The sequence below is a fragment of the Gadus morhua genome, chromosome 6, assembly GCF_902167405.1.
Source record: "Gadus morhua chromosome 6, gadMor3.0, whole genome shotgun sequence".
NCBI classification, from domain to species: Eukaryota; Metazoa; Chordata; class Actinopteri; order Gadiformes; family Gadidae; genus Gadus; species Gadus morhua.
In genome coordinates this window covers 13,325,569-13,350,406 of record NC_044053.1, presented here as the reverse complement: position 1 = coordinate 13,350,406, position 24,838 = coordinate 13,325,569, and the positions used below count along the sequence as shown (strand labels likewise).

General features: G+C 50.9%; 1 protein-coding gene across 1 annotated transcript in view; it reads left to right on the top strand.

The window, feature by feature from the left end:
* adgrv1 (adhesion G protein-coupled receptor V1) overlaps positions 1–24,838 on the top strand; it is a 127,446-nt gene that overhangs the window by 55,228 nt on the left and 47,380 nt on the right. Inside the window, exons 58-87 of the mRNA XM_030359141.1 lie at positions 1,121–1,297; positions 1,442–1,624; positions 1,787–1,966; positions 2,442–2,606; positions 2,909–3,029; positions 3,287–3,410; positions 3,619–3,757; positions 3,854–4,039; positions 4,585–4,820; positions 4,919–5,067; positions 5,180–5,378; positions 5,676–5,895; positions 6,507–6,746; positions 7,253–7,402; positions 7,575–7,795; positions 8,301–8,568; positions 9,765–9,908; positions 11,548–11,719; positions 12,334–12,475; positions 14,059–14,708; positions 14,947–15,219; positions 15,680–15,797; positions 16,306–16,477; positions 17,862–18,107; positions 18,448–18,864; positions 19,922–20,106; positions 20,587–20,839; positions 21,747–21,886; positions 23,265–23,419; positions 23,961–24,061. Of these exons, the coding sequence (XP_030215001.1) occupies positions 1,121–1,297; positions 1,442–1,624; positions 1,787–1,966; positions 2,442–2,606; positions 2,909–3,029; positions 3,287–3,410; positions 3,619–3,757; positions 3,854–4,039; positions 4,585–4,820; positions 4,919–5,067; positions 5,180–5,378; positions 5,676–5,895; positions 6,507–6,746; positions 7,253–7,402; positions 7,575–7,795; positions 8,301–8,568; positions 9,765–9,908; positions 11,548–11,719; positions 12,334–12,475; positions 14,059–14,708; positions 14,947–15,219; positions 15,680–15,797; positions 16,306–16,477; positions 17,862–18,107; positions 18,448–18,864; positions 19,922–20,106; positions 20,587–20,839; positions 21,747–21,886; positions 23,265–23,419; positions 23,961–24,061 (6,126 nt within the window). The remainder of the gene's footprint in view (positions 1–1,120; positions 1,298–1,441; positions 1,625–1,786; positions 1,967–2,441; positions 2,607–2,908; positions 3,030–3,286; positions 3,411–3,618; positions 3,758–3,853; positions 4,040–4,584; positions 4,821–4,918; positions 5,068–5,179; positions 5,379–5,675; positions 5,896–6,506; positions 6,747–7,252; positions 7,403–7,574; positions 7,796–8,300; positions 8,569–9,764; positions 9,909–11,547; positions 11,720–12,333; positions 12,476–14,058; positions 14,709–14,946; positions 15,220–15,679; positions 15,798–16,305; positions 16,478–17,861; positions 18,108–18,447; positions 18,865–19,921; positions 20,107–20,586; positions 20,840–21,746; positions 21,887–23,264; positions 23,420–23,960; positions 24,062–24,838) is intronic.

Sequence of the window (24,838 nt, the reverse complement as noted above, 5' to 3'; positions counted from 1 at the left end):
CTATCAGAAAACGTACAAAGGGCAGGTTTAATTATTGAATATTTGTATATTGAATATTATTGATAATTGCACTACAGTTGGACATCAGTCCGTGACAGAAGCCAGTACCATGCCTTTCATTGTTGTTGTTTTTTAATCTTTTTTTACTTATTTGTTACCACAGAAAAAGCAAGTGCCGTGCTTACTTTGTGCTCAATGGCATTTCATCATACATCTCTGTCCACACTCAAATGTATCTCTCTCTTGTTCACTACTCACAACACTCATTTTATAAATACATAGTGGTTCCTGTTTGCTCTGTTTCCCTTCATATCCATTTCTCTTTCCCGCCCTTCCTTCCAGCCACATTTCAGGGTCCATTGGGGTCCATGTTAAATCTCCCACTAATGGGACTAGTAATTATGTTGTGTTTAGGCTAGAAATGGGGGTGGGCGTGAGGTAATGGGGGGGGGGGGGGGGGGGCATGGTTTCTCTCTTCAACAAGCAGCCTAGACTGAACTTTAGAAACCCTTGTGTTCCAACCACCGGTAGCACATTCCATCTCATGCTGCTCCCAATTCAAGATCACTGCTATGTCAATGACCAGCAGTCGTTTAGACCAGTGGTTCTCAAAAGGGGGTACGCGTACCCCTATGGGTACTTTGGAGTACTGCAGGTGTACTCCAAAAAAATAAAAATAAATAACTCTAACCCTTACCCTGTTTCTCATTATAGTTTTTGCACCCTTTTAACGTTCAAGTTTGCACTGACAAATAGAACGCAGATACATTATTTATGTTCATTCCAAAAATGTGCCCAAAAAAGGTTTGTGCCAGTGAGAGGGTACTCTGGTGAAAAAATATCTTGGAGGGGGTACAATAGGAGAAAGAGTTTGAAAACCAAGGTTAGGACCAAGCAGGTTTAGCCAAGCTTGGGTTCAGTCGATCTCCGACTCCAAACATGTGAGAGTTTGAGTACGCTTGGTGGCAGATACGTTGGTCCAAGTCCCTTTCTGAAGGGATATATTGGTGTGGCCACCCACACGAATGTACCGACTACACTGTTTTAAAACTAGGCATATATTTTCTATGTTTCCCCCGTCGTGCATAGGTTTGACACTGTGTTGTTTTCTTTGCTGCAGGATGATGTCCCGGAACTGGCGGAGAGTTTCCTGGTGAACATCACCAGCGTGGAGCTGGACGGGGATTCCACCGGGCCGGGCCGGCCCAGCCTGAAGAGGCCTGGCATGGAGGTCGCCGAGATCACCATCCAGGAGAACGATGACCCCAGGGGCATAGTGCAGCTTAACGTGTCAGAGGTTGGTACCACATGACCGCACCAGGACAGACTTGAGATAGTACAGGGTGTCCGCTAGACCCATCGTTATTGAACAGTGTGAACCTCTGGCTTGCTGCTTGACGCTGGGTTGCTCTGTTGCTGATTTGAGGCCTCTTCTCTTCAGGAGGCCCAAGGGAGGGTTTTGGCCTATGAGATCGCACCACCGGACAATGTCTTCCGTCTTGGCGTAGCGCGATTGGCCGGGACAACGGGGGGAGTCGTCGTTTACTGGGAGGCTCAGCCAATCACGGCCAGCTTTGAGGACTTCAGTCCATCCTCAGGGAATGTCACATTAAAGGATGGACAGGTGAGTGAATCTGAAAGTCTCTGCAGTTAAGATTTAAGATTATTCCAAAATGAACACTGTTCCTTTAGGGTCCTTAAAACATAACCCCATTCATAGTTATTCCCTCAACGATTGAAAGGTAGATGAAGTTAAAGAACGAGATTTGTTTTTCCTTGTCTTAAGAGAGATGCCACGATTGACATCACCATCATCGATGACGAGGAGGTGGAGTTGGAGGAAACTTTCACAGTGTCTCTGCTGCGTGTGACTGGTGGAGCCCGGTTGGGGACGGTGACGTCCGTAACGGCCAGCATTCCGGCCAATGACTCTCCTCTGGGAAGATTTGGATTCCAGGACCAGGAAGTTAGTCCAGACATAATAACGCTTCCAAAAAACCCTTACATTTACCTCCCTCAAAAGCATTCTTAATAGTTCCCCAATGTAACTTATTTTATGACTTTATGTCATCCACGTTGCTATATACCTCTTAAAGCTTAAACCTCTAGGGAACATCAACCCCTGTTAACCTCCAGGTACTATTTATGTTAGAATATTAGTCGGTTCAAGTGCAAAATAAGCTGTCAATGTCCAGAAAGAGTACTCTGTATACCAACTGTATACCACCAAAAAAACAGACTCACCAGGCTTGTACCTTCTACGTAAAGAAGTTAGCCATCCATTCTTGTCAATGGGAGTTTTGGGATTCTCCTACATACAAGCATATCATTAGCATCAAGACAGCAGAAGTGAGTGCGTAATGTCCATAGCAACAGTGTCAATCAGTGTACCCCATCATCATCATCAACCGGCCAATCCCATCCGTTTCAACCCTGTTTAGGTTACAGTCAGCGAGCCCGAGTTCACCGACGACCCCGCTGCCGTGGCGACGCTCACGGTGCTCCGGAGTACAGGAGGCCGGGGTGTGGTGACGTTGGCATGGCAACTAGAAGACCTGGCCAGGGATGACCTCTCACCTGTCAGTGGAACCCTTGTCTTTGCGGAGGTACGGCACAAAGCAGCAGAGCCTTTTGTCATTAGCACATGGTTTTTGGAGGTTAATTCGGTGAATACATCGTTGTAATTTGGGAGAGTACGTGTTGACCTAGGTGTGGGAGATCCCCATGAGGACCATTAAAATATATATTAGATTTGCACGTGTTTTTATGTTTCTATTTCAATTGAGGAAAGTGAATAATAACCAGGCCTGCTCGTCATTAAGGAATTCTGTCAGGGAAATTTAAATGATGCTGGACACATTAGGATGCAGAATTGAACCTCAACGTCTTCTACACTGTTCCCTCTCAGACGGAGTCCACTCAGAGCTTTGTGATCAGGGCGCTGGAAGACACTGCGCTGGAGGGAGACGAGAGCTTCACAGTGCGGCTGCTCCCAGGCACCAGCGCGGCCGTCATCGACCCCTTAGCCGGTCAGTGGGTCAGGGGAGCCTGGAGCTCAGGTGTTGGTCCTATGAGGACCTCAGTGAAAGGGTCTCTTTGACACTGTCCATCTAGTGGAAGTTGAATCACTCAGTGAATGTGTTGATACTAGTTGGATTACAGAGAAGAATGGTGTTTAGTTATTGACAACAACTGCTGCTGCTGACTGACTAGAGAGACACCCTAACATTCATGTTGACCTTTCCCCTCTCCTATACTGAGATGCATGTGTATATATACACTGTAGGTCTGGCCAGCATCACCATCCAGGCCGACCGAGCGGCCTTGGGCATGGTGGGCGTGGCCGAGTCCTCCAGGGATGTTTTCATTGGTGAACCTGAGAGGGGATACAATGGAAGCACGGTGGTCAGGTACACAGGATATGTTCAACCAGATAAATACAACGTCCATTTGTATGTTTTTTTAAACGTAAGTTCTTTCACGTTTGTTTAAGGGTGTGTGTGTGTGTGTGTGTGTGTGTGTGTGTGTGTGTGTGTGTGGGTGTGTGTGTGTGTGTGTGTGTGGGGGGGCTTTTGTGTGTATCTGTGCGCTTGTGTGTGTGGGCGCTTGTGTCACCAGCCTCGTGCGGGGGCCAGGGGTCTTCGGGGAGGTCCAGTTCTCCTGGAACATCGCTCCCGCTGACGCGACCGAGTTTGAGCAGATCTCCGGCGTCGTGACCATGCGAGACGGGCAATCCGCCGCCAGCATCACCCTTAAAGTACTCCAGCCCCACCTACCAATATGACCCCATCACCCCTCCGTACGGCCCCCCGGGACCACCCTGACGGTGTTAACCCGCCCACTGTGTCCCCAGGCGCTGGACGACGAGGTTCCAGAGGAGCGGCGGGTGTACCAGCTGACCCTCGCCGCCGCCACGCCCGGTCTGGACGTCAGCCCCTCGGCGAGCCACGCCACGGTCACCATGGCAGCCAGCGATCACCCGCACGGCAGCTTCTCCTTCGCCCAGCGGGAGGTCGCCGTCACCGAGGAAGAGGGGCTGGTGAGACGCTTTGGTTATTGAACGCGTTGTCTCTCACGTTTTGATCTCTGATGGTTCATCTTCGATTCTTCATTACCGGTTGGTCAGGACCGTCATTCTGTTCAATTCAATGTCCTTTCTATAGTCACAGGTACAGTCTCAAAGGGCATAACAGGCCGTGTGTGTATGACGCCCCCCCCCTGACCCTAGCCCTCCAGAAGGCGAGAGAAAACTCCCTTAATGAGCAAGGAAGAAATCTGGAGGATGAACGCAGAATGGGGGATCCCTCATTCAAGGGGTGGTTAGGAGTGCATTGGGGGCCATAATTGACATACATTCATACAGGCAAAACGTTTTAAATATGTGATGGGGTGCTGGCCGGTTACCTATAAGGAGAGTCCAGGGATTCACTTTTACTTCATTCAATCAATCAACCAGGCTTCATCTTCTCCGATTACTCATGTCCGACTCTTCCTCTTCAACCCATCATCCACCAGTCGATCTCCATGTCATCACGTTCAGTTCGTCCTCTGTGATTCCCGACGCTCATGTGAGTTTCCCCCCAGGTGAACGTGACGGTGGTCCGCTCCGGGGGCCGCCTGGGGGAGGTGGCGCTCAGCTACGAGACGTCAGGCGGCTCTGCCTTCAGCAGGCTGGACTTCAGCCCCGAGGCCGGCCGGCTGCTGTTCGCACCGGGCCAGACGTCACAGGAAGTCCCGCTGCGCATCGTTGACGACGTCCTCCCGGAAGGGCCCGAGGAGTTTCACCTCAACATCACGAGCGTGGAGCTTCTTAACGTCAGGTAGCGGTTTGACAACAGTTGACAATTGTAGAGGATGTGAAATAGAAGTCTCTTCGGGGACTAACATTATGTGTACTCTGTCTCCCTCTGGTGGTAAGTGGCGTGGACTACACAGTGAGGGAGTCGGGGCTCCAGTTGGATCTGCCTCCGACGGTAGGGAACATCTCCTCAGTCATCGTGGTCATACTGAAGAACGACAACGCTGAGGGCATTCTGGAGTTCCACCCGGATCACCTCGACATCACAGGTGAGTGGTCTTTATCAATGTTTGATTATTATCAGTGATTGTTGTTCCAATAAGGTTTAATCGTACTACATTGCATTTCTTCTTCTTTTACATTGCATATATTCCTCTGTAGTGGAGGAGGATGCAGGGTATCTGGTGATCCCTGTGCTGAGATCGGGGGGTCAGTGGGGGCAGGTGTCGGCTCAGTACGTCTCCAGGGGTCTGAGCGCGACCCCTGACCTGGACTACTTCCTGTCCAACGGGTCGGTCACCTTCAGCCACGGGCAGGACACCAGCTTCATCAACATCACAATCATGGACGACCTGGACAGGTGAGGGAGAGATGGATGGGCCTGGACGAACAGACTGGACAAGAGCTGAATGTTTTTAGTAAAGAAAAAGCAACATGCATATCACAACAATTCCATCATAGCAATAGCCATCCATTCATAGCAATGAATGCAAAAATCGAATGTTTATGATGTCTCTTCCCAACCACAAAACTAAAAACAAGTGCTAATGTTTTTTTCAGATTTAATAGTAATAGTAATTATTTATCTGTTAATAATAAAAACTGTCTGTACACTTTACAATGCCTACATGTGTACACATATCTGATTCTCCTGCAGTGAAGCCGCTGAGACCTTTGAGGTGCTGCTGTCTCGAGCCACCGGGGGAGCTGTCCTGGGCGCCAACTCGGTAGCCAGGGTAACCATCGCCAAGAGTGACTCTCTGAGCGGGCTTGTGCGTTTCCTCAACGAGAGCCGCATTGCTCTGGTGAACCCCAACGAGACGCTCTCGCTCACCCTGGTCTTGGAGAGAGCCGGAGGCTTCGTGGGAAATGCAACGGTAAGAACGAACACCATGAACGTTGTTACACGCTGTTAACTTTCATGGTTAAAAGACGGCATCCATATTGCATACTGCATATTATTAGCAGATTTTATTTCCAACTTTGGCCACTAAAAAAACTTTACAATAAGCGCCTCACATTCCCCCGGGCGTACACACATTTATTCACCGACGGCGGTGTCACCATGCAAGAGACTACCAAGCTTTTCTGCAGCAGTTTAGGGTTAGATGTCTTGCTCAGGGACACCTCAACACTTATCTATGATGAACTGGGGATCTAACAGCAAACCTTCCGGTTACCAGACAACCTGCCGCCTCAATTTAGACAACACAGCAGTTGTTTAATGGCTCTTTCAACATAAAACCCCCAGACTTTTGTCTGGATAATATCTTCTTATTGATTGAGAAGACACTTTGATGTAAAGGGATATAGATTGAATTGTCATTCATTCATTCAGGAGCATGTAGGGGTCTTTGCATCTCGCCCTAGGGATGCCTACCGGTCAGACTACGGATATAGGGATCCGAACCCAAAACCTTTGACCATCCTGCCTATAAATCCCCCGCCCCTCATCGATCCTCAACCCAAACACGGGTTCTCCTCCTAGGTGGCGTGGCACATCCTGGGCCCCAACAGCAGGGAGCCTCTCCCACCGCTCAACCAGGACTTCCTGGATCCCGTCAACGGCTCCTTCTACCTGGGCGACGGGGAGGAGGGGGTCCACGCCATCCGGCTGACCCTGCTTCCCCATGGGGAGGTGGAGGTGGAGGAGGTGTTCACGGTCCAGCTCAGCATCCTGTCCGGGGAGGTGGACGTGGACACCGGGGCCGGGGCGGTCCAGCTTCTGGTGGGTCCAGGTCTCTCACGATCTCCCTCGTTCGTGGTTCACTGTTGAAGGCCTTGACCGCTTGAGGAGCACAGAGTTAAGGGCTGATTATGGTTCAACGTCGACCCAACACAAGGACTAACCAGACGCTTCGACATAGTTGGAACCTGTTTTGGTCTTGCTTCGGGTTTTAGTGAGCGGACCAATCACAGCCCTTGTTACTGCGTTGCCTCGACGCAAGGTTAACATTTTTGGGAGTTTGCACGTCAGGCCCGTCAGGTGGATGCAAGGAGGGTCTGCAATGACGTAAGAGGTCCTTGCGTTGTCGATTTGGACACATAATCAGCCCTTTAGAGTTCAATCAGCCCTAGGTTGATGGCGGCTCGTTATAGCTCGATGTGGTAGGACACTAGGAGAACACACCATGACCAGGAGCTGAAGGAATGTGCTCTGTTTGGTGTATGTATATATATGTATGCCATTTCTGTCTTCTTGCGTGCTTATTGAATGCCGTGGTTGAACTCCAGATTGAGAAGTTCGGTGACCCTAACGGCATCGTCCAGTTTGATGAGGCGGCGCTGAGCGAGCAGGTCTACGATGAGCCCGCTGACGTCCAGGGCCCGCTCAACATCTCACTGCTGCTCAGACGGAGAGAGGGCGTCATGGGAAACATCACGGTAACGGCACCTAAGTAGTAGTTTAGAAGTATGAAGTAAACTATATCCTGGTCTTTGTTTCCTTCATTATCTTTCCGTTCTTCCTCCTTCTCCATCCCGATATCCAATCTGCATTCAACTCTGTTGTCCCCTCTTCATTTACTTCAACCCGTTCTCCTTCTGCCCTCCTCAGATCCACTGGGAGATCCAAAGTGAGTCAGACCTGGCCGGTGACTTCCTGAGTGCGGCCGGGGATGTAGTTATCCTGGTTGGCCAGCGGGAGGCGCTGTTGCTCCTCAGCCTGATGCCCGACACGGTGCCCGAGGTGGAGGAGCTGTACCTGGTCAGGCTCACAGGCGTGGAGGGGGGCGCCACCCTGGACGGCAACCCCAACCTCACCAGTACACGCATTAGGTGGGTGGTTCGCCTCATCTCGTCAAACAGACCACCCCGACCAAGACTGACATTTTTATTAATTTACCTTTTTGAAGAATTTGCCCCGGTTTGGCAAGTGGAACAAATTCTCATTCGATTCTTCAACTGAAATCCTTTTTTTTTCACGTCCGATTTAATAAGAATCGTATGCAAAAAGACGAATGACCTTTTACATTTACATTAACATTTAGGGTGTTGAGCAGACACTTTTTTAAACGTAAGTTCTTTCACGTTTGTTTAAGTTTGTTTAAATTTGTGGATGCAATTAAAAATGTGTGTGTGTGTGTTTGTGGGGGCTGGTGACACAATAAGTACATTGGGCCAGTCAAATAAAAAAGCTATAGGACACACATTTGGTTTACCTCTGATCATTTTCTTAGCGAACATGACTCCTAACACATCTAAACTGGAAACAGACTTGGCGTAGCATCTTTCAGGCAGTCAACATGCTAACATCAACATGCTAACACCCACATGTCCCCAGGGTGCGGGCGAACGACGAGCCTCACGGCGTGTTCTCCCTGGACCCCGGCCGGCGGGCCTTGGGGGTGGGGGGCCCCGGGGCTGAGCCGGCCCGGTTCCTGCTCCTGAACGTCACGCGGTCGGGGGGGCTGTTTGGCAACGCCAGCGTGGGCTATGTGGTCAGCGGCGGGCCGGAGGTCCAGGCTCTGCTGGGAGACAGAGCCACGGGCAGGGTCCTGCTGCCGGAGGGGGAGTCCTCTGTCTCCATCACACTGTTGCTTAGCAACCAGGTGAGCCGCAATGCCCTTCAGACGTTCTGAAGTGAACCCCTCCACGACAAACACGAATATGCAAAATGCCTAGTCAGGTTGAATGTACAAAGTTTTAAATTCACCCAGAAAAGATCAACATTTTGTCATAATTTAACAGCAGTGTTCATGCCTATCCATTATTGTTTTTATATTAGTCATGCCTCTAAGTTTAGGAGTTGGGAAAGTTAATTTGCGGTTACAACTTGCAAGTACATAAAGCTCTGTATCATCAGCTGACAATCAATGCTGTAATTGTAAATAATGTCATCAAGGGGAAGTGTAGACAGAAAAAAGCATAGGACCAAGAAACGATCCCTGGGGTACACCAAACTTATTTTAGAAAATTCTGAAATTGTATTACTGTAACTTACATGGTGAGTTCTATTTGATCAATATGAATGAAGCCATGAGAGCACTGTTCCCTGGATACTAATATTCTTCTCATAGTGGCTGTGTTCCACGGTTTCAGAAGCTGCCCTCAAGTCGCAAGGCAACCACCATGATGTTCAGTCAGAATCAACAGTCATTAGAAGATCATTGACAAGTGTGGTCCACGCTGTTTCAGTAGAATGACGGGAAATGAAAGCCTGATTGAATTTGATCAAAAGGATGATTGTTGGCTAAGTAGTAAATAGGTCAGCGACAGCCTTTCGAAGTCGTAAACATAAAAGGTTCATTTGTAATTGGTTTGTAATTTGCAAATCAATATTCCAAGTTTTTCAAGCAGTTTGATAATGGCACTTTTAACAGGGGAGGACACAGATCCCAAAGAAATTGACCTTTTGATAATATCAAGAATAGGATCATTGAAATCATGAAACCATTTCGTAAAAGCTATAGATGGTATGGGGTCTATTACACAGGTTGCATGTTTGGGAGCAGTTAGGAGCCAGTCAAGCCCTGAGCGGAACAGCCACCATTCTGAGAAGACCCTGGTCCAATTACCATCTCTCTAATTGAGTCAAATGTATTTTTAAAGAACTCCAGACAATCATCAGCATTGAATAAAGAACCGGAAGCAGGAGTATTCTGTCAGAGCATCAAATTGAAACTGTGTTTTATTTGTATTTATTAATGTCAATCTAGTTTGATAGATATGCATTGCTAACAGCTGAGATAAGATACCTACAACCAACACACCGTATTTATAGTCTCAACTCAATGTGTGAGCGCAGGTGTTCCTGGCTATCGGGGAGAACTTCACCGTGCAACTGACGGACGTGAGACTGGTCAGCCCTCTCCTCAGCACCCCACCTCGTCTCTCCTCGGACTCCACGGTTACCATGGTGACGGCTGGGGAAGAGGCTGCCAACACTGAAGTGAGTCCACAACGCAGCTTCCTTCACCCTGAATAATTGACTGACGGAATGTGATCACCAACAATAACAGATTACATTACGTTACACGTATTTAGCTGATGCTTTCGTCCAAAGCGACATACAATAAGTGCTTTCGACACTGAAGACGCAACCTAAAAAGCAAAGTAAATAAAATTAATAAAATAAGCAAACTGAGCTTTAAAGATCCACAGAAAATGGACACACCACTGCACTGCACTCACTAAATCACACGCTCTGTCCTTTCAAAATTGTATTGACAGTCACGCTATCACATTTTACTTTCAACTCCAACACAGCACTTCACAAACACTCATCTCCCTCTTACCAATGCATAAGATGCCCCAAGTGCGAGTCACTAGATCTGTCTCCATGGCCCTCCACCCAGTGCCCGCGTACAATAACGGCTATGGGCAGAGGTCCTTCATCCATACTTTCACAAAAGTCTGGAATTGCATTCCCCATCACATTAGAGTATTACAATCCATCACACAGTGCAAAAAAGCTTATCAACTGTTACTACTCACCACATACACTTGCGAACACTGAATTATATAGATCATTGTCTGTGCTCAGTCTGCTGTCTATATGATTGTCCTACTGATGTCTGACGTGCTATGTCCCTGTTATGTGTTGTATGTAAATGTGACGTGTGATGTGCCTTGTCCCTGTTACATGTTATATATGCTGCAGAACAGGAACCTGCTGGAAATCAGCTATTTTACTGAGACAGGCCCGTTTTAAATTGTAACTTTGTTACTTTTAATACTTTCCTGTATAATAAATAAAAAAGAAAGAAAGAAGCAAAGGGCTTTAAGGGCCGCATTACAGATTATATATTTATTTGTGAATGGGTGTGTGTGTTGAACTGATGTAAACCGCCTGTTCTTTCGGAATGAGCTTGCTTGGATCTGAGTCATGGCGTTTGCCCTATCGACTTTTATGTCACTTTGAATTTTCATTAAATATTACGGCCAACCCCCGGTCGTAACTGGATTTCTGCGGTCGGTAACCTAATTCACATCCCCGGCTCCGCTGTCAACAATTAGCTTTGTCAGGACTTGTAAATTAAAACAAATCGCGCTACAGCGAGTGTCAGAATCTAATAAAGGGAGAGTGATTGTGTGTTCAAATCTATTTTAGGCCCAATCTTCTAACTGCCCAACGCTGTCAAGGTCCATAGAAGCAATCGAGGCCTTTGTCCTGTGAGGCTCCATCCCAAATGAATCTTGGTTCCAGCAGTCCAACTCTGTTAGGGTAGAACATCTGGGGAGATGACTCGGCGCCGGGACCACGAACCAAACACAGCCAGGGGCCGATTACACCTTGTTGTTTCGTTAAGGAGGCGTTTTACTGAGGAAAACCCATTTGCGCGACTGGATAAATCCTTCAGAAGGGGGTTTCCACAGTGGTAAGACTAAAAAGTGCTGGCTTGACCACTGCTGGCCGACGGTTCCCTGCCTCCTGCAACGAGATTGGTCGATCCAAATATGAAGCAAAGGAAAGAGATTTGTGATTTGAGCTCAGATTCTAATGTTAAGTTGGATTTGTGAGGCGTAACAGAAATAAACCCCTGATTACTTCCCTTTTTCTCCTCCCTCCCTGTGTGCGGCCCCGCCAGGTCGGCTTTGCCTCGGTGGTCCTCCTGGTGTCCAGCCTGGAAACGGGGCAGTGCGAGGCAACAGTGTCACGGACTGGCCTCTTTGGGGGGGTCACCGTGGACTGGAGAACGGGGTACCCTCCGGGCCTGGCGCCGCCCGGGTTCACACCTGGAGCTGTCAGCCCAACAGCAGGTAGGGCCTTACAGATATATCTGACCTAACCACCTCTCTACTGCTGCTGGTGTGCAATCACAACGCTACCGCTGGATGCTTAACATTAGGAAAGGTTTTCAGTGCTCATCACTGAATGTTAACTGTCCATAGAACACAAGGTCATGCGCATAAAGTTAACCAAAGTTAAAATGTTGTCCTAAGGGGTTTCACGCACAACAAGCTATCGCACTAATCGTGCTTTCCAATAATCCTTTGTGCCGTGCATTGTATGGCGTCAGCCATACAATGCCACAAAGCCATTCCTGACATTATGTTTGATATCTGTTCGGCATCTGACGGAGCCGTACAGTTACACCTTGTTACACGAAAAAAAAAAATTTTTACACAACCCAGTACTATTTTATACCGCACAATTTCAGAGTTATTCATGGGTCGAGCTCACTGCGTGCGTTTTAGTCGCACGTTCTTGATTTATTTCAACCAGTGCAGACCTCTTGACCGAACACAGAACCCAGTGCATTGCACAGACTCCTTGTGAACCGCTGCCAGCAGCCAGTATGGCCGCGGCTCAAAGGTCTGCTGTTGTCATAGCAGCGGTCCGTCCCTCACACGGCTGTCCCCCGCTCCTCCAGGCTCCGTCAGCCTGGCCCACGGCGAGAGGAGCCGGCCCATCGCGCTGACCGCTCCGTGGAACCCCTCGGCGCCTGCGGCCTACGCCATACATCTGACTGCTGCCAGCCCCGGCACCAACACCACAGCCGCTGTCCAGCTCAGGTGAATACCCAGCATTCATAGCGTCTTGTGACAACTCATGTACCATCAGTGGTGTAGTCTATTTTATTGTAGTGGGTATACTGTGATGATTCCCTCCCAGCCTCCTACAAACCCGTCCCACCAGTACGTGTACGTGTGTGGCGCTTATGGGGTGTCGCACCACACTCACCAACGCAGGGGTCTACAACCCGCTGATTTAAGAGTATAACGATTATCAACAATCATGGAAAGCTGAGTAGGTTTATCAGTTTTAATAACAGTATGAACAAATAGAATACAAAAATTAAAAGTTGTCCTTTGTATGTCTATAGTAGCAATAGCACATGCTAAACAAGGACAAAATCTACTCAAAATAATTTAATGAACTGTTTACAACCATGGCTAACCAGTGCATGAGAAGGAGATGACAGGAGACTAATGTTTCACTCTTTCAATTGCTCTAATTTGAGCTCTTACTGTTGTTATCTAACATACCATACAGTAATTAAATTTTGTAAAAGTGTGAAATTACTGCACCTTAAAAATGACCATGAATTAGCTATACTCTCATTTGCATAGTGATTAACATTATGAATTTCAATTGTGTATACCAACTGTATGTTGGCTGACATTTAGCTAACTTTTTTTCCCTCCACTCTAACCAAGGATGCCTGTTTTTAAATTCCCTAGCCTGACACCCAGTCTGAAAGGCTGGCCAGGGGTTCTCATCTAAAAGTAACAAGGAGATATAAAGTGGGATTAAAACATTGTCTTCTGTTGACTACTTATTATGTGGTTTACACATTAATATGGGAGGACTGGACACACACGCACGCGCGCACGCACGCACACACACACACGCGCGAGAAGGAGGGGCTCGGCCCGCCAACTAACGTGCAGAGATGCAGGGGCAGCTTCGCGCTTCGTAACAGAGACAGGGCAGAGCGCGAGCGCGCAGGGGGAATTTTCTGAATGGTGAATGTAGGAGATAACTTCACCTGCTTAAAGTATTTTATTGCAGTTATACCCAACCGGTATTTGCGAAAAATAAACACAGAAGTGAAAGATCTGTTACAAGACGATTGATACGTATCCGTGCACATTTTTAAGTGGGTATACGCAAATCCTGGTGCGTTCCTAGTGGGTATACGGCATATACCTGCGTATCACGTAGACTACACCACTGTGTACCATGTACATTTACATTTAGGGCGTTTAGCAGCCGCTTTCATCCAACACGACTTAGAATAAATACATTTGTCAGAAGAAGGTGAAACAACAATATGATATATTAGTACAGTACAGTTAGGATGTTCATAGAACCAAGTGCACAGCACTGACAATCGCTAGGTTAACCCATTCCCTGTATACAACAGAGATAGCATGACACAGGATAAGATTGTTGGCAACACCACATTGTGTACAGTCCAGGGAGAGATGAATGATTTAACAGTCTGCATTGATACCTGCGCATTCAACATGAAAGGGAAAGTCTGGGCTGATTAACTCAGTGCATGCATGGAGGGGATGGGAATAGTTAGTTATTTTCTGATGGTTTGTTCATAAAGTGAGTGGTGTTGAGGACGTGTGATTCCGCCCCTCAGGCCTGGCTTCACGGTGGCCGAGGTGGAGCCGCTGGGCGTGTACCGGTTCACCCGCGAGTCCCGGCAGGTGCTGGTCGACGAGGACGCCCAGAACGTCACGCTCCACGTCCAGCGCCTGTACGGCGGCCGCGGCGGCCGCGCCGTCCTGTCCTACGCCACCGCCTCGGGCAGCGCCACGGCGGACGAGGACTTCGGCGCCGTGGCGGACGGCCGGGTCGCCTTCGACTCGCCGCTCCAGACCCGCGCCTCGCTGCGGCTCGCCATCGCAAATGACTCGCTCGCCGAGCCCGACGAGGTCTTCTACGTCAACCTGACCGACGTGCGGGCGCTGGGGGCGGCGCCCGGCGCCCGGCCACGCATCGACCGGGAGCAGAGCGTGGCCCGGGTCACCATCAGGGCCAGCAACGCCACCGGAGGAGGAGACGGAGGTGGAGGAGACGGAGGAGGAGATGGAGGAGACGGAGGAGGTGGAGGAGATGGAGGAGGTGGAGGGGTGCTGAGCATCGGGCCCGCCCTGGTCCACACGGAGGAGGACCGGGAGCAGGACGGCGTTGAGGAGAAGAGGGTGGAGCTGAGGGTCCGCAGGGACGCCGGTCCGGGCGGGGCCGGCCTGGACGCCGCCGCCAGCGTCCGGGTCCAAGCCTACGGAGGTGGGCTGTTGTTGTTGTTGTTGTTGTTGTTGTGTTGAGTTTGTGAACCCATTGCGATTGTGAATAAAGATTGTCAATAATTATGGTAGCAGTATTGTCTAAAGAGAAGAGCAGCAGGTGAAGGGTAGTCCTACGGCCAACAGTACAGGGTGTGGCCGTTGAGCAGTAGAAATATCCCTGGGCCGCTCCCCGATCGGCCTCCTCCCGTACCCTCTGACCGCCGGCGGTCTCTCCGTAGGCGGAGTCACGGTGGGTACGGCCCTCCCCTTCGCTCTGGACTACAACGGCACCCTGGCCCGGGAGGGGCAGGACTTCCGGCTGGCCTCCAGTGTGGTGAGCCTGCAGGCCGGGCAGAGCGAGGCGGCGGTGCTGCTGCTCATCCTGGACGACTCGGAGCCCGAGGGCCAGGAGGCCTTCTTCGTCTACCTCTCCGACCCAGAGGGAGGGGGGCAGATCGCCGACCGCACCGACCATCAGGGCTTCGGGGCCTTCGCCAAGATCGTCATCCTCGGTAAGATGTGGATCTGTTTCCTTGTTGTCTTGTATGTGTGCGAATCCAGCGAATCTTTGAATCCAGAAGTCCTTGAGGAGAAAGAAGGGAATGTTGGGAACCTTTCACCTCGGAGTGGAACCACTATCCCCCATTACTGAATGGTTAACAAACAACCTTTTCATCAAGAAATAAGATGAGGGTTCCTTACCTGTTCAAAGGGGTCCCTCTAGTCAGACCGTGGTTGTCATGGATACGGCCCAGTTCTGCCACTACAATTTTGACCAGGACTTAGGTGAACTTTGCCTCTGCCCTCATCAACCAATGGGGGGGTCCGGACCTTAAGAAGGGGCAGGGGACGATGTTTGGGTCATTGTACATGAAGGCATCACACGGGTGTGGAAATCAGTTGAAACTGTTGTGTATCATCACTCCCTCCCCTCCCTCCCTCCCTCCCCCCTGGTCCCCCCCCCCATCCCAGGGAGCGACTTCCAAAACGGCATCGTGGGCTTCAGCCGGGGGTCCCTGGTGGGTCAGACCCTGGACGAGGACTCGGAGAACAGGACCGCCCAGCTGGTGCTGCAGAGACAGGAGAACAGGTAGCTGGACCGCCCCATCACATCCGCCAGGATTCACACTCACAGTCGTTCTTCAGCTCTCTGTCACTATTGCTCTGCTCAAGAGGCAGATACAGGAATATATATTAACAGGAATTACATATAAGTACAAATATGAACAGGAAAATAGTAGGGGCAATAAAATATAATATTTGAAACATTGTATTTATAATCACGATGATGAATGATAGAATGAGGAAAGACCTGTGTCAGTATATCTGCGTGCGTGTGTGTGTGTGTGTGTGTGTGTCTGTGTGTCTGTGTCGTACACAGACGAGTGCTGTTCTTCCTGAGGTCAAAACACAGACACACAAAGTGTGTGTGTGTGTGTGTCCGTGTCCGTTTGCGTGTGTGTGTGTGTCTGTATGTCTATGAGTGTGTGTTAGTGTGTCGGGTGTGTGCTTTCACACGCCATAGGACCTTGCTGTTGTTTGAGCTGTACTCTGGTGTAGCCCTGAACCCCCTCGCTGCCCCCCCCCCCTGTGAGCAGAGCCTTCGAGGACGTGCAGGTCTTCTGGAGAGCCACCCACAGCGCGGGTGCCCCATCACTGGTCAGCGGCAGGGTGAACCTGACCCAGGAGCTGCTCGTCACCTCGGGCGCCGTGCTGTGTCTGAGGGGTCAGACGCGTTGTGTCCTCACACTGGAGGTCCGGCCCGACGAGGTCAGTCCGCTGACATGAGACGGACCGGTGTGCGTTTTGTATAGGGTCGTCTGCAGTGTCGCTGTTATCCAACCTTAGGGGCCAGGTCACCCTAACCCTCACGCTAAAGAATTCATGGCTCCACAAATGTGTACATGTGGAGCGTTGCATATGGGGTTAGTTATGTGGACTGGGACTCAACAGACGATACCTGAGCTACGCTAGTTATTCGACGCTTTGTTTTTTGTGAAATAATGTCATGAATCATGTTTGATGAATTGTTCCAAAGGTTTCAATGTTTCCAGGCATGGACTGCCTTGATGCTACTACTGGGTGGGGCGATTCGCTGACGTTCACTGGGTGGTTGAGCGGCTGGTCGGGGTAGAAGGATGTACTCGGGGGAGAGTGTGTGTTTTGCATTGGGGATTCAAGGGTTGGACCTCATGATGGTCACGGACCAATAGAGGTTAGGAATGGGGACTCCCAGAGTGTCGCCATCCCCATCGTGTACAGTCTAGCTTTAGATGCATCACCCCTACAATGAATAATACGCAGGTGTGAAAAGCATCTAAAAATGGGATTGAACAGCCGTGAACATAATGATTCATGGAAGGGGGTGGATCCCGTATGTGCGTGGGACTGTGGCGCGTGTTAAACATGACTAACTTTGAACGGTGACATGCTAAGAACACGCAATGGCTCTGTGGGAGCGGACAATTGGAGCGATGGTTGAGTGGGTGGTCCTGACGCATCGTGGCCCTCCTCGCTGTGTGTACCATTCATCAGAGCAGGCTCCCCCGAGCAGGAACAGAACACGTCTGTAGCCACACTGGCCCCTCGACTCCTCTATCCTGACCGGCTTCTGGTTTCTCCCTGGTGTGGGTCAGGTGACATCGTGCCAGGAGACGGCGTGGGTGTAGCATGTCAGCAGAGGAACAGTCTATTCAGTTTGTGATGTCTCTGTAACGGATCGGCCTGTGATGGGTTTAATGGGGAGTCCTCGGCAGCCTTTGCACAAAAAAAAAACACATAACATAAGAATTAGGAGAACCAAGAACAAGGCTGCGTTCCAAATTGCACACTTTTCCTTTTTACTTGTAGTACCTACTGCAGCTACCCGTACAAAGTACGTACCGTTTACACAAAGTATGAGTACAATTGGGACACACTACAGGTGATGTCAATGATTAGTACACCTGTAGTGCCACCCATGTATCTTCTGCTGTGCCATCCTGGTATTTTTGGCCTGCTGCATTTTCCATACTATGTATTGGGACCTACTAACTTTTTTCTGGAGTACTAAATAGTATGGTAGTATGGGTACTGGAACACATGGCAGGAGGGATCCAGGGAGTAAAGCACTTTCCTCGTCCTCGCCCTCATCCCATGTCTCCATGCGTACCAGGAGCCAGAGGGGCGGAGCTGGTTCCTGGTGGAGATCTACCAGGTGGGCTCCGGGGCCTCCATCAACCAGACGGCGCGCTTCGCCAACGTCACCCTGGCCGAGAGCGACGCCCCCCCCAGCGGCCTGATCTACTTTGCGGCGGCCTCCCGGCTGCCCGTGGCCACGCTGAAGGCCACGCGGCTCGACCTGCAGGTCCACAGGCAGGCCGGCGCGGCCGGCGTCCTGACGGTGCGGTACCGCATGCTGGTGAGTGGGCCCCGGAGCAGTGCACAGAGGGGCAGGCAACCAGTGGAACAATGGCGTCATGCTAATGGCTCGTTTCATAGGGTTAAGGTCGTTGTTCAGTTTGGATCCCTTCATCAAGTAATCTATCTGTATCATCCGTCCTTCCATCCATCCCATGTGTCTCATCCACCCTCTCGTCCCCCTTTTCCCGCCCTCCGTCCCCTCCCTCCCACCAACCCCCTTCTCCCTCCCCCCCGTCCCCTCCTTCCCTCCATCCCCTCCCTCCCTCCATCCCCCTTCTCCCTCCCCCGTCCCCTCCCTCCCCCGTCCCCCCCCTTCTCCCTGCCGCCGTCCCCTACAGGTGCTGCCCCAGCCCGAGGCGGTGGGCCGCTCCATGATATGGCCCGCGGTTGCCGGCCGGGACTTCCTCCAGCAGGAGGACGAGCTGACCTTCGCCCGGGGCCAGAGCAGCGCTACGCTGTCGGTGACCTTGACCCCGGGCCAGGCCTCGCCCGAGCCCACCCCCAAGCGCTTCCGGGTGGAGCTCCACGACGCGTCGGGCGGGGCCCGGGTGCACCCGCAGTTGGGCGTGGCCAACGTCACCCTGGTGGCGGACGCGGAGGCCGCGGCGGTGTGGGCGCTGCTGGACCAGCTGCAGACGCTCCAGCAGCCGCTGGACGCGGCCGTGATGGACCGCGTGCTGCAGGGGCTGATCAACAAGGCCACAGCGCTGCTCGCCCCCGAGCAGACCACCGCCGTGCTGGTGGCGCTGGGGAAGGTGAGAGGGAGAGAGAGAGAGGGGGAGGGAGAGAGAGAGAGAGAGAGAGAGAGAGAGAGAGAGAGAGAGAGAGAGAGAGAGAGAGAGAGAGAGAGAGAGAGAGAGAGAGAGAGAGAGAGAGAGAGAGAGAGAGAGAGAGAGAGAGAGAGAGAGAGAGAGAGAGAGAGAGGGAGGGAGGGAGAGGGAAAGAGAGAGAGAGAGGGGGATAGAGAGAGAGAGAGTGGAAGAGAAAGAGAAAGAAAGAAAGCGAAAGAGAAAGCGATGGCCTCTCGAGTCATGAGTAAACAATAGATCTATCTTTTATCGATCCTTTTGTAAAGGTGCCACGTCTGACTGGTGGGGTTCTGGTGTTGGTGGGTTCTCTATCCTTGTCCTTGCTGCTACTGGACCCCTCCGATGAGTGTGATTACAGAAATTCCCCACAGTGGTCGGTCAATGACGTCGACTGTAGTTGCCAAACTTAAAGGCCCTGTACGTCCATGAGAAGTTTCCATCCTGCAGACAGACAACCCTCTCGGTCGATCCTCCCAGTAGTCACTCGTCACTGGAGCCTCTCCTATTGTCTCCTCATCAGGCTCTCTGGCGGCCACCAGGCCAGCGTCCTGCCGCTGTGACTCAGTAGGCAAGCAGAGTGAAGGGGGAGGAAGAGAGCGGAGAAGTGAGAAGTTGTTTAGATGAGAAGGAGTAGGCGGAGGAGCACAAGCGAGAGAACGAAGGCGAGACGAGAGAAAGATGTTAAGCAGAAAGATCAGAGCTTGTGAGACGAGGAGGAGCGAGTGTTTATTTTAAAACCGGGACCAAAGGAAAAGTTTTCCTTAAACACTGCATACATAATGTTTATGTTAGGCGTAAACGTTCAGCTGGAATCACTGTGACTTGCATAATCATGTCATAGACATGACATTACACATAGACTTATTTTGCAAATATGACATAGCATAGTAGCTACGCACGCAAACACATGCGCACACACACACACACACACTCACACACCAAACAACGAGTCAGTCCCTTTCTCCAAAACGTTGACCCGACGGGTGTGTTTCCCTGGGAGCAGGTCCTGGCGGAGGCGGAGGGGAACCCTCTACAGGAGAGCAGTCGGGGGCTGACCTACGACCTGCTCTGCGCCATGGCCAACCCCAGCCAGAGAGACACCCGGGGCCTCAGCCAGCTGTCGGAGCTGGCCGAGCGGTTCGCCTTCTCCCTGCTGACCGGGAGCCAGTGTGGAGAGCCCGGGAAGCGGTCAGTATCCCCCCCCCAAATAGGAACACGACCCATTAAAGCTTTCTTTTGCCAGGATGTGGGGAGATTTGACTCCCTGATGCTCTGGGGTAACCCGAATATGTCTGAAAACGTTTGAATGTAAGGTCAATAATGAATGGACTGCGTTGATACAGCCCTTTTCAGACCTGTGTCCGCTCAAAGCGCTTCCCATTGATTGCCTGTCAAACACACTTCATGCACCGACGACGGTGTCGACCATGCAGGGCGAGCTCTCCTCGGGAGAGGTAGCGTCAGGTAGCGTCAGGTGTCTTGCTCAGGGGCACCTCGGCAATCCACTCCACCTTCTGAGCCGCTGACGCCCTCTGAGTCAGAAATATATATTTTCTGTTGCCTGGAATGTAACGGTAAATGAGTTAAAGGGGCGGTCGTCGAGTGAGAGGGATTTCCTCTGAGGCTACGCGGCGTTTTACCGTGGACTTCATTCCCCCCCCCCCTCAGAGGCCTCACCATCCTGGACACCTGCCCCTACCTCTCCATCTCGGCCCTCCACTGGTACCCCACGCAGGTCAACGGCTACGTCTTCACGGGCCGCAACGCCGACACCTTCCAGCTGCCCGACGCCCTGCTGGCGGTCCCGCCGCCCACCGCAGGCCCGCTGCTGCCCTCCGCCTGCCGCCTGCTCCAGCTGACGGAGTACACCACCGACCACTGGTTCCTCACCGGAGACAAGGCCCTGGCCCTCAACGGCAAGGTACGGCCCCCAGGGGCCCGACGGCATCGCTTGTAATTCAATCTAAAAACAGGAGGACTCCTTTGCTCCAGAGCAGTGCTTTGTTGTTGTAATGTTTAGTGTTCTCTCCGTGGCAACCGCCGTCACGGCGATGCTATTGCAGTGTTGATGCATAGGTGTGACGGTGAGGTGAAGAGCAATGTTTTTTAAATGTGTGTGAATTGTTCTGGAGCAAAGGCCTTTGAAAGCTCTGTTTAACACTCTCAAAGTATATCCTATACTTACTCAGGTCTTATCTTAATAATTAATGTATAATGACGCATTTTTATAATAACCACCACCAGGTGGCAGTGATGATCCAGGCCATTTCTCTCCCTCTCTCTTTGTATCTCTATCTCTCTCTGTCTCTCTCTCTCTCTCTCTCTCTCTCTCTCTCTCTCTCTCTCGCTCTCTCGCTCTCTCGCTTTCTCGCTGTCTCGCTGTCTCGCTGTCTCGCTGTCTCGCTGTCTCGCTGTCTCTCTTTCTCTCTTTCTCTCTCCCTCTGTCTCTCTCTCTCTCTCTCTCTCTCTCTCTCTCTCTCTCTCTCTCTCGCTGTCTCTCTCTCTCTCTTTCTCTCTTTCTCTCTCCCTCTGTCTCTCTCTCTCTCTCTCTCTCTCTCTCTCTCTCTCTCTCTCTCTCTCTCTCTCTCTCTCTCTCTCTCTCTCTCTCTCTCTCTCGCTGTCTCTCTCTCTCTCTTTCTCTCTCTCTCTCTCTCTCTCTCTCTCTCTCTCTCTCTCTCTCTCTCTCTCTCGCTGTCTCTCTCTCTCTCTCTCTCTCTCTCTCTCTCTCTCTCTCTCTATCTCTCTCTCTCTCTCTCTCTCTCTCCCTCTGTCTCTCTCTCACTCTCTCTGTACGTCTCCTTTACTCCTGCCTCTGCGTCTCTCTCCAGGTATTCTCCGTCAGCCTGCAGGACAGAGCTTCGGGGCCCCTGGCCGACGGTATGGAGGTGATGTATCGTATCCATACCTCGGGGCAGCGGGCCCCGGCGGGCCAGTCCCTGTGCCTTCTGTGGAACCGGGCGGCAGAGAGGTACACGACCCGCACCCCCTCCATGTTGTCAGAAACACCACAAAGCATATAAATATAAAACATATTTCGTGTGATATAATTCGTTTTCTCGGTTAATCAACTGCAACTGTATTGCAGTTCCTCCAGACTTCCTCCATTATCTTCTCCGGTTGTCGGGTTACAGGATTGAACATGCGACACTTAAGGCACTGTAGGTGTTTGCAGGGTTTCCATCATGCCCACGAACCGAGTGATGCCAGCCCTCTCGGTCGACGCTCTCAGGAGTCACTGGCACCGCTGTGGTCCTACCGTCTGTTCTTCAGGCTCTCTGGCGGCCATCAGGCCAGCGTCAGGCCGCCGTGACTCAGTAGGAAAGCAGAGTTGTATAAGGATGAGGTGGAGGAGTGCAAGTCTGTGTGTCGAAGACGGTGTAAACCAGTGTATTCTTCAGCGTCGTTAACGTTTGCCATGCCATGCGTGTATGTCCTCGTGGCCAGATGGACGCTTATCTTAAAGGCCTCAGACCAATACATCAGGGTGGGGGGCCCAGTTCAATTCACATCATTTCCTGTGTCGGGTCAAGTAAGTCCCGAGGGCTTCCTGTTTGAGGCGTATGCACTTGGCCCGTTCCCCGCACTGTGTGTTGAACACAGTCCCCAAGGAAGTCACCCTGGCCTGGAACTGCAGTTGGCAAGAACAGCGAGTTACAAAGATCTGGCAGCTTCTGTGATCTAAGCAACAGCTGTCTGTAAGATTCATTCCATACTGAAAGAGAGAGAGAGAGAGAGAGAGAGAGAGAGAGAGAGAGAGAGAGAGAGAGAGAGGTTACGGATATTGACACAGAAGAGGAACTATTCTTCGGCAAAAGGAAAAAAAAGGGTTTCTGTTATTATGAAAAGTTGGAAGCTCAATCTGTTATTTTTGGTTTCAAACATTTCAGAGGTTGTCACAAACATGTTTCCCACACGCTCTGTATTTATCCTGAATCATTCAAAGGAGCTTATTTGCGTCATCACTGATTTCTAGAAGCCTCAGGGCTTTTGGCATTGCTCAGCCGTCAGTCAGGCTGGTTCCTGACAATATCATCAGAATTATGAATAAATTGTTTGGTCTTGTTTAATGAAATGCCCCTGCTAGAGTCTCTTATTCTCTCTTCTCTTTCTCTTTCTCCTTCCTCTTTTTTTTTTTTCTTCTTCTTCTTCTTCTTCTTCTTTTCTTCTTCTTCTTCTTTACTTCTTCTTCTTTACTTCTTCTTCTTCTTCTTCTTCTTCTTCTTCTTCTTCTTCTTCTTCTTCTTCTTCTTCTTCTTCTTTACTTCTTCTTCTTCTTCTTCTTCTTCTTATCCTCCTCCTCCTCCTCCTCCTCCTCCTCCTCCTCCTCCTCCTGGTTGTTCCTCCAGCTGGCTGTCGGAGGAGCAGGTCTGCCGGGTGGTGGAGGACGGCGGGAGGTACGTGGAGTGTGCGTGCTCCCACCTCTCCGTCTACACCGCCTCCATGGGCGCCTCCTCCTCCTATAACGAAGCCTTCTACGCCTCCGGCTTCATCTGCATATCAGGTACGCAGCCACTACACGCACTGTGGTCAATATCTAGCTCACTGGCTCCCGGCCATAAGGGGCGCTGTAGGTGAACCGCTGAATTATTATAACAATAACGTTTTTTTGGGTTGCAATACTAACGGTATTTTTCCCCTCAACGCCATAATCAATGCAATATTTATAGAAACACATGGTACGGGTGGTTGCGTTAAATTTGGGTTCCAAAATATCGTACTTTAGGTTGCCTGTGGCCAGTGAACCCTTAAGTGAGAATGAAGTAGATCTGAAGTAGAAAACCAGCATGAATCCCTGGTCTAGTGTACATTCAAAAGGCGGTTGGTGATTCTGGTGGATTTTTCCCATTTCTTTATTAATCTCCACTATGTTTCTTTTGTTCTGGCATTGTTTAGCTTTTTTGTCTTTTTCTTTGGCTTAGCCAACTCATTTAATTTTGAACCCTTCCAGATTCTTACCACCCTCACACAGAGCATTAGCTGCTTGTAAAGACGCTTACTTGGGCTTGACCTGAATGACCTTGGATTCTCCCTTCCCCCGCCAGGCTTTGCGTTGGCCATCGTGTCCCACCTGCTGTGCTCCCGTGTCCCCATGTTCGCTGCCAAGCTGCTCACCCACATGATGCTGGGATGCCTGGGGACCCAGGTGAGCCCTCCCCACCGCACAGCCACACCCACAGAAGTCATAATGCCTGTCTTTGGTCTCACCGTTAACCAATCCCGTCCGGGAGGGCGGTCTTGGTGCTCCATCAGTCAGACTGAGGCCTCGGTACAGCCAAGCCCGCCTCTGGCTCCCAGGGGGAGAAAGCACACTTGTTTGTGTTGGCCTCAGCCACTTACTGAGTCTCATTTGCAGCCAGAAAGAAATTAAGGAGCCTGAAGGCAGGAGCCTTGTGAAGCTTTATAGAGAAGTTTCCGTCATCTATTCTCTGTGTGTTGATTCAACAGCCTGCAATACTAGGCTCACTTATGTTACGTAATGATGAATAAATACCACACCGTCAGATTCCCTGCACATTGCAAATTCCTTCCTCCAACACCTTCTCTGCACGACACACGTTAGCTGAACACACACTGAACACAAACTGAACACACACTGAGGCCCATCACGGCGGCCATGTCTTTTGCGGGCCGGCGCCCTTGACGACAGAACCATGCCCTCGCCCCCCCCCCCCCCCCCCCAGCGCCCCTCCGCCCCCGGACCATAAAAACGCAAGCTGCCGAGGTATCGTCGAACGAGGCAGATATGTAGGGTCGGTTTACCGTCAAGGTTCTGCGGCTCTGGCAGGTTCACTCGTGTGCGAATACATGTGTTTGTGCGTGAGGCTGGGTGTGGTAATTTTCCGCTGGCGTCCAGTCCTCTGTGGTTGTCAAACACAGACCCTCTCGAGGCGGACTGACGTCGGGGGCCGACCGGCCTCAA